The following is a 14,813-nucleotide window of genomic DNA, read 5'->3' on the forward strand; positions in this document are numbered from 1 at the left end:
AGTTTCACAAAAAAAAAATCAGTATTAGTTAACACATTTGATTAAATTTAGGGAACTTTAATTATTGAATAGAGTTAGGCCTCATGCACACGACCGTGCTCGTAATTACGACTCGTAATTACGAGCACGGCCGGGCACGGCCGGCCACGGGCAGCCGGCCGCTTTTGCGAGCCGTGCTCCCATTATAAAGTATAGGAGCACGGCCCGTAAAATGAAAAAATAGAACATTTTTTTAACGGCACGGGCACCTACCCGTGAGAAAACGGGAAGGTACCCGTGGCTAACAGAAGTCTATGCGCCCGTTATTGCGGGTCGTAATTACGACCCGCAATAACGGGTGTTTTTACGGTCGTGTGCATGAGGCCTTAGGCTATGTTCACACATTTCGGTTAGTCTGTGTTCTTTTTGGCACCATTTTCGCAGAATTGCGGCACAAACAGTTTGTGTTGCAACTTTTTTTTTTTTTTTTTTTTTTTAAATCCACAAAAAAATATGATTTGAACGCAGTGTGTGAACACAGCTTTAGAGTTTATATAGAGGGATGGAAAGTTATGTATCTATAAAATCCCTAATTTAATTTGCATGCAAAAATTGGTTGGCGCATTCCTGTGGTTTTTGTGTTTCTTTAACACATGCACCTGTAAACGTAGACATTTGTGGTATTCATCGACTCCTCACATCTTACAGTTTTTTGCAGAGTAGATATTGTTTGCATATGGGGTTTGCTTGAGTAAGCACTTCAGTCATAAAAGTTGCAGCAGTGATTTTAAGCAAAAATAGCATGAAAAGTTGAGCAAAGGTGGTTCTGTATATAGATTATTAAGTTGTATTTTTATACACAATATGCTATGTGGTCTCAATAAATTTAGATTTTGGTAGCATAGTAGCTGTTTACCGTGTGCAGTATATATTTTTTAAAGATTTTTGGATGACGGACAAATATTGCATGGCCTCTGTTTTAGCGTTTTTGAGAACACAAACTTTTGTTGATGTAGACGCATATGGTATATAGGAATTTTTCACACCATGATCTATTATTTTGACATTGTTTTTGTGTGTATACCTCTTCTTGTATGTGAGGTTGTGCAAATATATGTTTTAATGCATTTTCTTTAAGAAAAAATATTTCCTGTTTGTCACAAAGTTACGTGAAGGTGGAGGTGGCTGCCATCAACACGTCAAGACAATTGCAAACATCAGGTTGTCTGCTTTTAGAAAATATATAGAGATTGGGGGTGCACACACTTTTTAAGCTGTGTATTCCCTGTATTTTATAGGTTGTTACTTTTTGAAAAAATTTCCAGCTTAAAACCAGATTTTTGGTCTCTTGAATTCTGGTGATTTTATGAAGAAATGTGCATGTAGACATAGGCATAAATAGTATGTATGAACTCTGCACATATTGAACTTTTATTTTTAGGATATGTGGTGCATCTAATTTTCTACTTAGGTCACACTTTAAGTCACAAATACAAATTTGTATGCATTTTTTATAAAAATGTGCACTTTGACACAAAATTGCATGACGGTGCCTGCGTATATAAAGTGCTGACAATTTGACAGGTGTCTACTTTTAGAAAATACTTAGGTGTGGGCGATTAGTATAATTCGATATTTTGTAATTTAAGTTTTATTTGTACATCGGAAAATTGTCCTGGCTACCAGAGGTGCAAAATTTTCAAAAACCAATACATTTGGCGCATCTTATTCCAACCTATTAGGCATTTAGACTGATGTTTCATACATAAGTAAATCTCCACCTTTATTTTTAGGCCTCTCACCCTTTTAGCAAATCACAAGCCCCTGGCAACTTCCACCCGTCTTTCTAAGCAACTCGATCACGCAGAGGCCCCAGGCAACTCCACCCTTGCTCCTGTGGCTGCAACTCACTGTATGCGGGGAATCTCCTTTCCTTTCCTCAGCGATGGCCTCCCTATTGTACGCTGGCACCAATAGCATTTCAGCTGCTTTTATGGGCTGCAGTCTGTGCCCTGACATCATTAGACAGGAACAATCGCCTTTTATCAATTTAGCGCTGCCCCTAATGTGAGGCTTGCAGTGTCAACACACTGTTTGTGTCTTCACCACTGTTATGGATCAGGGAAATCCACTCAAAGATGATGTCCAGACCATTTCTACCGGCGCCCGCAAGAAACCGGGTAAGCCACCATTGCCTGAAACATGTGACCACAGGTCCTTCGCACATAATAACACAGTACCACATCATGTAATAATGCAGCCTGCCACTAGGTAGCACCATAGCTATATAAACAAAGCGATATCACAGCATTTACCATCAATAAATAGAATTTCACATTGAAATAAGGACAACATAACAGCAGTCACGACCTAGAAGAAAAAACTGTTAAATATACAAAACACCACATATTTAAAGCAACAGTAGCACTTTCACTGTGGAGGGGCTTCTCAACAAGTGTACCGTTGATTGTATGTATTACTTTGTGGGGGAGGAACACCAAACTGAATCTCTTCCAAGGTGATAGAAGGCCTAGCTTTGTCCCTGTCTTAATATTGTAATATATTTGGTTAAATGTATATGCTGCCCAATCTCCATGCTTCTTACTGGGCATAAAGCTGAGAATGTTTTACAGTGAAAGACTTCTTCTACAGTACAGGAACTTGCAGCATGGCTCCTACAATAAATAGGGGCTTTGCAGCAGTAGTGCTATACTAAATACATGATCCTAGGAGACAGAACTCGTCATGTCATGCTGGCAGCACCTGGGTAACAAACATGCCCAATCCTTGATAGTCGAACTACCACCAAACACATTAGATTGTCAGCCGGATCGGATGACATTTAACGGATGTGTATGGCCAGAGGTCAGTTTGATCTCACAGAGGAAACCCATCAACCAGGGTTTCCTTTATATTCAGAAACACCCCACAGGTGTCGCATAATGCCTACTGTTAGATATACTAATTCTTGTGATCGGTGGCGGTACCTTAGGTTATACCCTGGTCAATCACATATTGATGGCATATACTAACCAAATTCCATCAATGGTTATTTATTAATCACTAATCTGTGAAATCAGTTTTTATTACATTTCACACCTATTCAACACTAATAATGATTTATAATCTTTCTTCTTCTTTCAGTCGTCTTGTGCTACAGATACACAAATCAAAAGGTCTGCAGGAACTCGGAGGAGTCAGTTGGCAGCTTTGTCTCTGTCTCCTACTTATCTTCACTGTTGTGTACTTCAGCATATGGAAAGGGGTCAAAACTTCTGGAAAGGTCAGTATATAACTATAGACTTTCCTCCTTCAACATATTTTTATTTACAGTTAAATGGGTTATCTGTTACACCTCTCCTGAGCATAACTTACACATTAAAACAAAAAAGACAAGAGATTCACATAGATAAAGCCTATAATGTCCCAGCTCAAAATACATATACCAGACAAAACGTATTGTTTAGAAAAATCTATCTTTATTATTCCACATATGGAGACATACTAGTACACCCCCAAAAAAATATATACAAAAAATAGTAAAAACATCCTTAAAAACACCTGGATAGAGGTCAACCATAGCCGCAGTAGCACAAAAGGTACAATACAAGTAAAAGTGGTAAATGGCTTATCCAACCTAGGTTCAATATCTAAAGAAAGACCCTACACTGGCCAATTATCGGGCAAATGAGCGTTCATCGGCCTCCATATGTGGAACAATAAAGATTGATTTTTCTAGACAATCCGTTTTATCTGGTATATGTATTTTGAGCTGGGATATTATAGGCTTTATCTAAAGGTGTTGTCTGCTCTGGAAACCCCATTTTTAAATGGTCTAATAGGTTATTCTGAGTTAAAGGGGTTGTACCAGAATCTACAATTATCACTTATCCACAGGATAGGCGATAATTGTCTGAATTGCTGGAACACCCACCAATCAAGAGAACTGCAGTGAGGAGGACATTAATTGAAGCAGTGGTCGAGCATGCGTGCTGCGTCTCCACTTAAAGTTTATGGGAATTATGAAAATAGCCGAGTACAGCGCTTGGCTTTTTCCGTCAGTCCCATAGACAATGTATGTAGTCGGCCACATTAGGGTTAATAGTACGCTCTCTGATCAATTTTTTATATTCAAAATAGCACCAGCTCCCACCCTGTGACCCCCTCGAAACTATGCAACTGGTGTACCTTATCCCACCAATGCTGGATCGAAGGGGGTTCTGTATCCCTCCAATATAGGGGAATAAGCCGTTTAGCTGCTTGTATCAACCAAGTAATGAAACAATTTTTGGAAGATTTGTAGTCCGGTGAAGGTACCCAGAGGAGTTTCGTTTCAGGGCAGAGAGAAAAATTAACACCACAGATCCCATCTATCTTCCTCTTGACTTCCTCCCAGAACGGCATTATCCTCGGGGCAGTTCAGCCAAATATGTGGTAATGTACCCGATGCAGAGAAATATCTCCAGAAGAGATAAGAGTCACAAAGCCCAATCTAATGTAAAAATTCTGGCGTTCTATACCAGCGGGTGAGTAATTTAAAAGAATTCTCCTGTATCCCAACACACTGGGAGAAGACAGAGGTTTCTCCGCACTTGGGATGGGTGGATTGCGTATAAAAATCTATGGAATGTGACACCTCATACTGATTATCTCACTGTTTAGACTGATTGCTCTGTATTCTGAATTTTTCCCTAGCCGTATACTCCTGTAATGATGTCTTATGGTATCTTTTTGGCTACATTTGACTCCTACATAGCTACTTTCCGGTTGCTCTAAAGACATTCTGTAGGGGGATACCCTTTATTTTAAAATTTTGATTTCATTTTATTTTACATGTTATTTAGTGGTCAGGTGTTGAGCCTTGTTCTCTGCTCTCTTGTATTCTGTATGTTTGTACAATTTGAACTTTGTATTTTGTACTTATAATATTTGTTTTTGTATATTTGTTGATTTCTTTTCTACACAGGTTTGAGATGTCTTCTGAGTTTAAGTGGCCCTGTGCGGTCTGCATGTGCCTTTATATTTGATTATATGTCTTATTGCCTGTGTATTTTAAAAAACTAATAAAACACAGGATTTAAAATAAAATAAACATGCAGGTTTTGCTGAGCCAATCGCGTATGTTTATGGTGGAGTCGGGAGACGTAGCTGTTGGCCGAACTGCTTATTCGGACAACAGTTATTTCATGTGTATGCTCGCCTTAGCATTGGGAGACAAACATTGCTATGCCGATACGGAATTGAATGTTATCTTTAAATGATCTATGACTAAAATAATTGAGTTTATGTGCCTTTTTTATAGGTGGTGTGGGTTACTGCAACATTTCCATACATTGTGCTTACATTGCTACTAATACGAGGGGCAACACTCCCTGGCGCTTGGAGGGGAGTTGTATTCTACCTAAAACCTGACTGGCCGAAGTTGCTGACCACAGAGGTAGGACCGATAATTAAAATACACTATTATTATAAGACTACAATATTTATGTAGACGTCACCATGCTAGATCACGTATTCCCAACCTTATTACTATAGGGGAACCCCTGAGAGATATTCTCCCTCCCTGGGAACCCCAAGCTTGGGAGAGAGGCTAAAGCATTATATAATTTTTTATTTTGTCTGAGATTTGTTGACTGCTTTGTCTCTACCCATTACAAGCATCTTACAGGCAAACACTATAAATCTAGATTGTGAGCATGGATGTGCTGTCGTACTGCTGCCTTTTGGGATTTTCTCACTCTTATCTGGCCTTTATAACCTCCATCAGACTAAACTAGTCTTATGCTGCTGTTTACATTGACTTCAGCGTACATACTGTAGGTGGGCCAATATACCTGCCAATTATTTTTGTGTTATGGTTAGGGATATATACTCAGCATCATATCAGCAAGTCATCGAATGTCATTTAAAGTTACATCATTCTTATAATCCTAGTTAGATGGCCAAATCCTTTGCCTGCCTTAAGAGGAAATTAGTTTTTTTTCTAACCTTTTAATAAAGGGATTGCTATTGTGGAGGTACAATGCAGCTTGACAGTGAAAGTATTTGAACATATTTGTATTTTGACATTCTCTTGTTCTCAGTCGACTGCGCTATTGATTCTGTCGAAAAGACGGAAACCGGCCGGAACGGTGACAAACGGAAACCATTAGCAATGTTTCCGTGACCATTGACATCAATGGTGATGCAAACGGAAGCTAAGGTTTCCGTTTGATTTTCGTTGAGGGGTTCACCGACGGAAACCTCCGACGGAACCCCTCAATGGAAAGCCAACGCTGATGTGAACAGGCCCTAAAATCTGACTTAGTTTGAATTGCATATTCAGTAGTTGTGAATGTGACAAAACTGGAGCATTGGTGGTGTGGGCAGTTATTTTACCGACCCTACAGCCTTACATGCCAGATAATGATTTAAAGAAGAATTCCAGGTACACTGAGTAAGGCTGTCTGCCAACTTTTCTGAAGCTTGCTAAAACCCTGTTCCTGCTGGAATCTGCTGCTGTTGCTTTTCTCACCCAGTGCAAGGGTCAGCTTGTTTGTTTCTAACCAAAGGAGCTACTTATGGAAAAGTCCCTCTAGCAGTGACATCAACCCACCAAGATGTTAACCTTTAAAGAGGCTCTGTCACCAGATTCTCAAATCCCTATCTCCTATTGCATGTGATCGGCGCTGCAATGTAGTTTTTTTTTTTTTTTAACTTTCATTTTTGGCCAAGTTATGGGCAATTTTATATATATGCAAATGAGCCTTTCTAATGGACAACTGGGCGTGTTTTTTTCCTTATGTCCAACTGGGCGTGTATTGTGTTTTTAACATCTGGGCATGTTTACTTCTTTTACTAACTGGGCGTTGTGAATAGAAGTGTATGATGCTTACGAATCAGTGACCAGTCAGCATCATGCACTCCTCTCCATTCATTTACTCAGCACATAGTGTTCTTACTAGAACGATGTGCAGCCACATACACAAGTGTCCTGATAATGAATACACATGACCTCCAGCCTGGACGTCATGTGTATTCAGAATCCTGACACTTCTGAATCTTTTCTGTGAGATTTCCAGCAAGGGAAACGAAATCTCGTTTACCTCGTAATCTCGCGAGATTACGCGTGGCTTGCTGGAATCTCACAGAAAAGATTCAGAAGTGTCAGGATTCTGAATACACATGACGTCCAGGCTGGAGGTCATGTGTATTCATTATCAGGACACTTGTGTATGTGGCTGCACATCGTTCTAGTAAGAACGTGATGCTGCTGTGTAAATGAATGGAGAGGAGTGCATGATGCTGATTGGTCACTGATTCGTCAGCATCATACACTTCTATTCACAACGCCCAGTTAGTAAAACAATTAAACACGCCCAGTTAAAAACACAATACACGCCCAGTTGGACATACGAAAAAAAACACGCCCAGTTGTCCATTTCAAAGCTCATTTGCATATATATAAAATAGCTCATAACTTGGCCAAAAATGAACGTTTTAAAAAACAAAAAACTTTACTGTTATCTACATTGCAGCGCCGATCACATGCAATAGGAGATAGGGATTTGAGAATCTGGTGACAGAGCCTCTTTAAGCTCTCCATACATTTTAGATAAAATTTTAGCGGCATCAGCCAATAAACTTAGGCCCTATTCACACTGCAGGGATAGTCTGCCGTGTGACTGTGTATTTAACGGGCCGTCACACGGCCGCAGTAAAAACAATAGACCCCAAATGGGGCACTGTGGCACTATCTACAGGGAGCATTGTGGCACTATCTACATGGGGCACTGTGGCACTACCTACAAGGGGGCTGAATGGCACTACCTACAAGGGGGCTGTGTGGCACTTTCTACAGGGGGCTGTGTGGCAGTATCCACAGGGGGCACTGTAGCTCTATCTACAAGGGGGCTGTGTGGCACTACCCACAGGGGGCTGTGTGGAATTATCTACAGAGGGCACTGTGGTACTACCTACTAGGGGGCACTGTGGCACTACCTACAAGGCGGCTGTGTGGCACTACCTACAAGGGGGCTGTGTGACACTATCTACAGGGGGCTGTGTGGCAGTATCTACAGGGGCACTGTGGCACTATCTACAGGGGGCTTGTGTGGAGGTATCTACAGGGGGCACTGTGGCAGTATCTACAGGGGGCACTGTGGCACGATCTATAGAGGTCATTAACATCTATGATTGCTGTCTGAATTGCCGAAAAATCAGCCAAAGCTGCTGTACACGGTTCAATGGTTACGAGGACATTGTAGCAAGTAAAAAAATAGCAGAGAAAAAGCCAGAAACCAATGCAAAGAAGCTGAGGGATCAGACAAAGCTCTCTATACTCTGAAAGCAAGAGAAAATTAGTGATCATGAGACCTTCCAGTGGGTGTTTTTGGTGGGTTGGGATCCAACAAAAATGACAAATGAAATTCATTTGTTTTTAAAACGGACAGTCAAAATCGAATGCAAAACAGGTCACAATCGGCCATTAAAATGGAAACACAGAACAGAAAAGGAACGAATGCAAAACAGCCAAGAAAAACGGACCAAAACTGCAGTTTTAATCGGCCGACACCCAGACCCTGTTGTGTGAATAGAGCCTGACCGATCCCTGGACGATCCTTTGTTCCTGCAGGAGATAAGCTGCTACCAGAGGTGGCTCTGTTCACATCTGCATTGGGGTCCCGTTCTGACATTCCGTCTGAGCTTTCCATCAGAACGGGACCCTGAACAGACACAAACTAGACACAACAATGCTTCCGGCAAAACGACGTGTCTAGCGCACAACAGAGACAAACGGAAACCATGGGCCCCGGATCCGTCATTATTGAAATCAATGGTGATGGAAACAGAAACCTCTGGTTTCTGTCTGTCAGTTTGTGTCTGTTCAGGGTCCCGTTCTGACGGAAAGCTCCGACGGAACGTCAGAACGGGACCCCAACGCAGATGTGAACAGAGCCTTATTGCCCTCTATTCATTGACAATTAAATGCACGCTTGACTACACAAGCAAACAGCTATCTCATGGGTATAGTCAGCTTTATACAGATGTAGGTACTAAGAACTGGGAAGCGATAGGAAATAGGAAAATAATTGAGCTCTAACCCCTGATAGGCCATATAAAGAAAACTGTTAAAATCAAGTTTTCAGTGTATTATTAAATTTAAAAAAAAATCACTGGAAGTACACTTTTAACATCCGTCTCGATTAGACTATGAAGTATATGCCCCACCATGATTTAATTACTATTCTCTATCCATAGACAAATATTACTAGAGTTAACTGTAAAATTAAATTTCCTATCATCCGTGTACTGTGTGCTTTGTCCTTACAGGTCTGGGTGGATGCAGCAGCGCAAATTTTCTTCTCCCTGGGCCCTGGGTTTGGAGTTTTACTAGCCTTCGCTAGCTACAATAAATTTCACAACAACTGCTACCAGTTAGTATTATATGCACATTTTTATTAATTTCCCTGTAAATTATAGTGTTTATTTTATTACAGCACTACTTAGTCAACAGATTATTTTATTTTCACTTCCTGAATGCTAAATCAACCATTGTATAGCAATTGTAGCTTGAAAGCTTGTTCTCATAATGACAAAACTAAGCATATAAATCCACTACTTGTTGTGAAAGCCATAAACACATGATGAAAGTAAGTCGAAATAGTTAATTTTGACCATTTGGTCATTTTAAACTGCAATGGCCAACTAGCATCTGATGTATGCCCATAAAACTATGTGTGTATGGCATGATCGGTTGATTACATTCACCACTCTGCACAAGTATATTTCATTTTTTTACTATTTCCCTGATGTGCCAGTTCAGTCTGGTATGTTGATGGTCGGATCGTACGTACAAACCCTCTGATGTTTGACTGATCAGCCGCATTGTCTTATTTATATGGGCAGCTTAAGTCCATGGGAAGCCTCCAGTTATCTGGCTGATTATCCGAGGCTTGACCAGCAAGTCTAGTGTTTGGTTTTGATATATACTTATAGAGATTGAATGAGCTTTAACCTATAATGGACTGTGACTGCTTCTTATATCCAGCGGTAATAATGAGTGATATTACCCAATGTAGATAATGGCTACTCTGGTTTTTTTGTGCTGTGAGAGGAGCTTACAATCCACAATAATTAAGAAGGCAATGCAATACAATAAAGCATGTTGCATGTTTGGTTTTCTTTGCAAAAACTTTGTTTATTTCTTTATCAAAAATATTCAGCAAATATATACAAATTATTCACATTGTAACATCACCCGTAGTGCCTGAAAGTGCATAAATCATCCAGATAAATTTTCTCCAAGATGTTATTCGTAGACTCCAATAGACGTCAATCTCTACTCCTTGTGGAGTCTCCGTACAGAAACCATAACATCTTGGAGAAAATTTACCTGGATGATTTATGGATTTTCAGGTACTATGGGTGATGTTACAATGTGAATAATTTTTATGTATTTGCTGTTAATGGAATATTTTTGATAAAGAAAAAAACAACATTTTTGTAAAGAAAAGTTGCAACTTGTTTTATTGTATTGAACTGCTTCCTTATATACCACCCAATAACAATCCTCAGTTTTTCATATTTATATATCTACACAAAAGATACTAATTCTCCTTGTGGAGTTCCTTCTGGTAGGGACTCTTTAAAGCAATGCTCCCAGGGAAAAGTATGTAAAAAAGCTCTCCTCCAGAAGGATAAAAAAAAAAACCTGTCACCTATAGGTGGCCACCATCTAAGTCAATGTTTTACCCCTTAAAGGGCCTTAAAACATGGCGGGTTATCAGCCAAACTTGAGACACCCATCTGTAAACCGCACTATTTTTGTGATTTATATATTTCACATGCTCTCATATTAGACATGTTGTTTAATATGTACATGAACTTCAAGTATGTCATTTATAAATATTCCTTTACTTATCCCAACTTGATATCTCTGTGGACTGTACATTACAGAGACGCTATGGTGACGAGTACAGTCAACTGTTTGACCAGTTTTATATCCGGCTTTGTCATATTCACCGTCTTGGGATATATGGCTGAAATGAGAAACTTAGATGTCTCAGAAGTTGCCAAAGATGCAGGTAAGACATTTTTTGATGGTTGTTGATTACTTATCAGTCATAGACACTAAATGTCCTCTTACACGGCACGTCCTGGGCCGTGTAAACGAGCGCTGATCAACGAGATTGCTCGTTCCCATACATTATTATCATGTTGGCAGCGCATCACTTTGTTTACACAGGGAGATATGCTGCCGACAACGATAATATTAACTTTTTTAAAACGATACGATCAGCAAATAAACGAGCGTTTGCTCGTTCATCTGCTGATAGCTGCCCTGTTTAGACAGGACAATTATCGGCAACGAGCGTTCAGTGAGCGATCGTTTGCCCAATAATTGGCCCGTGTAAAACAGCCTTAGGGGGTACAAAATGTACTCTGGTAGCTTTCCATTGATCAGGCTGTGAACATTGATAAGGCTAGTTATAATTCTACCATTAATGGGGCTAGTTCTTATTTTTCCATTGATGGGGCTAGTTTTGCATAATGCTAGTTAAAATTAGTCACTGCAGCCTCTTCAGTGTTTACCAGGCACCAATCCGTAGACATCCGTAGCAGCTGTGCCTGGGATTGCAGCTCAGTCCCATTCACATGAATAAGACCAGAACTGTAATCCCAGGCACAGCCGCTGCGGAAGTGTACAGCTCCATGTGTGTAAACTGGGAAAAGGCTAAAGCGACAAATACCGCGGTCCCATCAATCAGTTGATTGGAAGGGGTACCGGGAGTTGGACCCCCACCGATCTGATATTGATTGCCTATCCTAAAGGCCCTTTGACACAGGCCAATGATCGGACAAACGAGCATGCATATGAATGCTCGTTCCCAATCAGTGACCTGTGTAAACAGGACAATGATCAGGCGATGAACGAGCAAACACTCGTTCATCGGTTGATCTGCTCATTTATGCAGCACCAAATATTATCGTTGTTGGCAGCACATCTCCCGGTGTAGACAGGGAAATGTGCTGCAGACATGATGGAAATGCATGGGGACGAGTGATCATAGATCGCCCGTCCTCATACATAGCTCCTTGTGAAAGTAACAAACGAGTGCAGATCAACAAGCAAAATATTTAATGTCCTTACCAATATATGATCTTGCAATTTTATTTTCATCCAGTAGGTTTATGTTGAGTTGGAAAAGACTAATGTTATCTGAGATGGATTCAGTCTCCCGTGCAGTTTATATCCTGCCTACAGTGTAACCTATTACCTCCTTCTCATACAGGAGAATATGCAAGTGCATGTACTGGAGTTGGCAGATGTGTACACCTAAGTTTTGTTCCTCCAGGCAGCCAATCTGTCAAGCAGTACTACATGAGATTGCACATTATGTCCTGCATCCTGCATGTTAGATTATAATATATTACAGATTTTCTCTTTTCTAAAAGAGGGAATATATTCATGCCAGTAAAAACCGAAGTCCAAGGCATTGGCCAGTGCGGAGATTAGTGATGGCTTAGTCTGCACATTTTGCTGTCCAAGTCACTGACCATCAAATTATCCAGTGAACTGCAAACTATTTCAGATATCTGACTGATCTAGGAAGACCGTGTAAACACCCAGCGCCCAGTGTCCTTAATGAGGACATTAATATCCTCCAGCTATGCGGCTAAACTAATTCACTGGCCAACAGCAGCCTGAAGTGATATATTATATAGTATATTATGATATATGTGTGTAGGGTACGTATGCAAGACATTTACATGAACAACTTTCTTGATTGCTATCTACATTGCAGGAAATTAAGGAGTTTAATAGAAGAGTGCAATACAATGTCTAGCTTTTGACATGTCACCACCCAGACCCCAACCATATGTTAGATGAAAGAGACTTCATCTCTCTTTTAAGCGTCATGCCCCTTCTATCGGCCAACCAAGTCTTCTCTTAGAAGAGTCACTGTCCGGTCATTGACTCTAATTGCAAAATATATATTCACTTGCCTAAGAGCCAGAAATATTACTCTACGTCAGGAAAGAATCTATTTTCCCTCATAAGACAAAATTAGCCACAATCGCCCAGGGGGTTTTGTTTTGCCTCCCCTGCATCAAATAGCTAGATCGAGGAAAGGTTGGACTTGATAGATGTAAAAAGGTTTTCTTTTAATGGACATATTTATTTTTAGTGGACGTGTGTCCCTTTAATGGACATATCCCTTTTTTATGGACGTGTTTTTTTAATAGACGTATGTCTTTTTGATGGACTTCCGTCCTTTTCTGTTTATATAACTATTTAACAATCATGCTTAGTTATATTTTGCATCATAAAAAAGAACAAAACATTTTGTCTTGGATAAGTGAAACGCTAATCTGGTAATTAGTCCACGATCGGAAAGATTGTGCCTATTTAAATCCTTTTTACATCCTCTATATCTGAGGCATATCAGACAATTCAATACAAGTGAATGGGGTTTTTCTAACCCCACTGACATGCATCAGAAACATTCAGAGCAAATTTTACAGCATGCTGTAAAAATTAAAAAATAAATATAAACTTGCAAATATATGGGCCCAATCTTTGGATCCTGGAAGGACCAGCAAGACATTAATGGCAGGAATGGAAACAATTAAATGATGTATGTGCTGCTAAGATTAGTAGCATCACCATATAATATTTTCTAAATATAAATAAGTGTGGTCGTGTCCATGAAGACACAAGCAATGGACGTCCTAGAGAATGTTTTAGCATTTTTGCTTTATGGTAATATACAATGGTTTACAATATGTGGATATGGAAATGATCCCTCTTATGTAGTATACTCAGGGTCAGACTGGCCCACCACAGGATCAAAGGATCCTCTAGTGGGCCCAGGTTATGACGCTATAGTGGGCCCCAAGGGTCCAGCAGAAGACAACGCTATTAGAAGCTGACTTTGGATCCCCTTCTTTTTCTTATGGGTCTTTTCATAAATAACCCATAAGACCTTATTGAGTGTGAAAAATAACAGCAAAGATTACAATGTAATATAAGTAGATGTGCACATGTTATCGATGGAGGGTGAGTCCTCAGAATCCTTTCCTCGGGCGTTCTCAAGGAAACCCAGTTTGTATACTTGGTAGAAATTTATTTTAGTTAGCCAATGCTATGATTGCTTAAATCAAAATTTAATTTCCTCATGCGGAAATACAACTAACTTGTTTTACGCTGAACATCTGCCAAGTGTCCTCTAGTGAAGAGACAATATTATCAGCTGAAGGCGCCTTTGAAAATCTCTGGTTCTGAGAAAGTGGCGGTTTTCGTGGGTTGGTGATTATGTCCCCGCAGAGAGGAATCTAGGAAAGATAGTATGGACGATTTGTACTATGATATTATGTGCAGAACATTCCTTGGCATGCTTTAAAACTGATAATCTTATCACCATGTTTTGGCACCATAAGGCTGACAAGATATCTAGACTATGGAAAAGTAAATTCTAAACTGTAATGCTTCTGTAACATATATGTATATAGATATTTCTGTTAATTGCATGTATTTTGTGGATAAGGAAATTTTTTTTTAATTACTGTAGTGTATATAGGTGCGATTATTTGCTACTCATAATAAATTCGGAAAATATATGTTATTTTAGGACCCAGTCTTCTATTCATCACCTATGCAGAGGCAATAGCCAACATGCCAGCGTCCACCTTCTTTGCCATCATATTTTTCTTAATGCTGATTACACTTGGACTGGACAGTACGGTAAGACAAATACTGCTATTTTTGCATGTTGCTTGTGAGGCTACAAATATAGTAATCCAATTTGATGTAGTTGTTTCTAATGATGCCTATCCTTACACTTTTTTTT

General features: G+C 39.8%; 1 protein-coding gene across 1 annotated transcript in view; it reads left to right on the forward strand.

Moving 5' to 3' along the window:
• Nucleotides 1–14,813, forward strand: part of SLC6A4 (solute carrier family 6 member 4) — a 124,815-nt gene that overhangs the window by 90,390 nt on the left and 19,612 nt on the right. Inside the window, exons 5-9 of the mRNA XM_075854327.1 lie at nucleotides 3,124–3,262; nucleotides 5,282–5,416; nucleotides 9,292–9,395; nucleotides 10,918–11,045; nucleotides 14,595–14,707. Of these exons, the coding sequence (XP_075710442.1) occupies nucleotides 3,124–3,262; nucleotides 5,282–5,416; nucleotides 9,292–9,395; nucleotides 10,918–11,045; nucleotides 14,595–14,707 (619 nt within the window). The remainder of the gene's footprint in view (nucleotides 1–3,123; nucleotides 3,263–5,281; nucleotides 5,417–9,291; nucleotides 9,396–10,917; nucleotides 11,046–14,594; nucleotides 14,708–14,813) is intronic.

The sequence above is a fragment of the Rhinoderma darwinii genome, chromosome 2 (genome assembly GCF_050947455.1).
Source record: "Rhinoderma darwinii isolate aRhiDar2 chromosome 2, aRhiDar2.hap1, whole genome shotgun sequence".
In the NCBI taxonomy this organism is placed as follows: domain Eukaryota; kingdom Metazoa; phylum Chordata; class Amphibia; order Anura; family Rhinodermatidae; genus Rhinoderma; species Rhinoderma darwinii.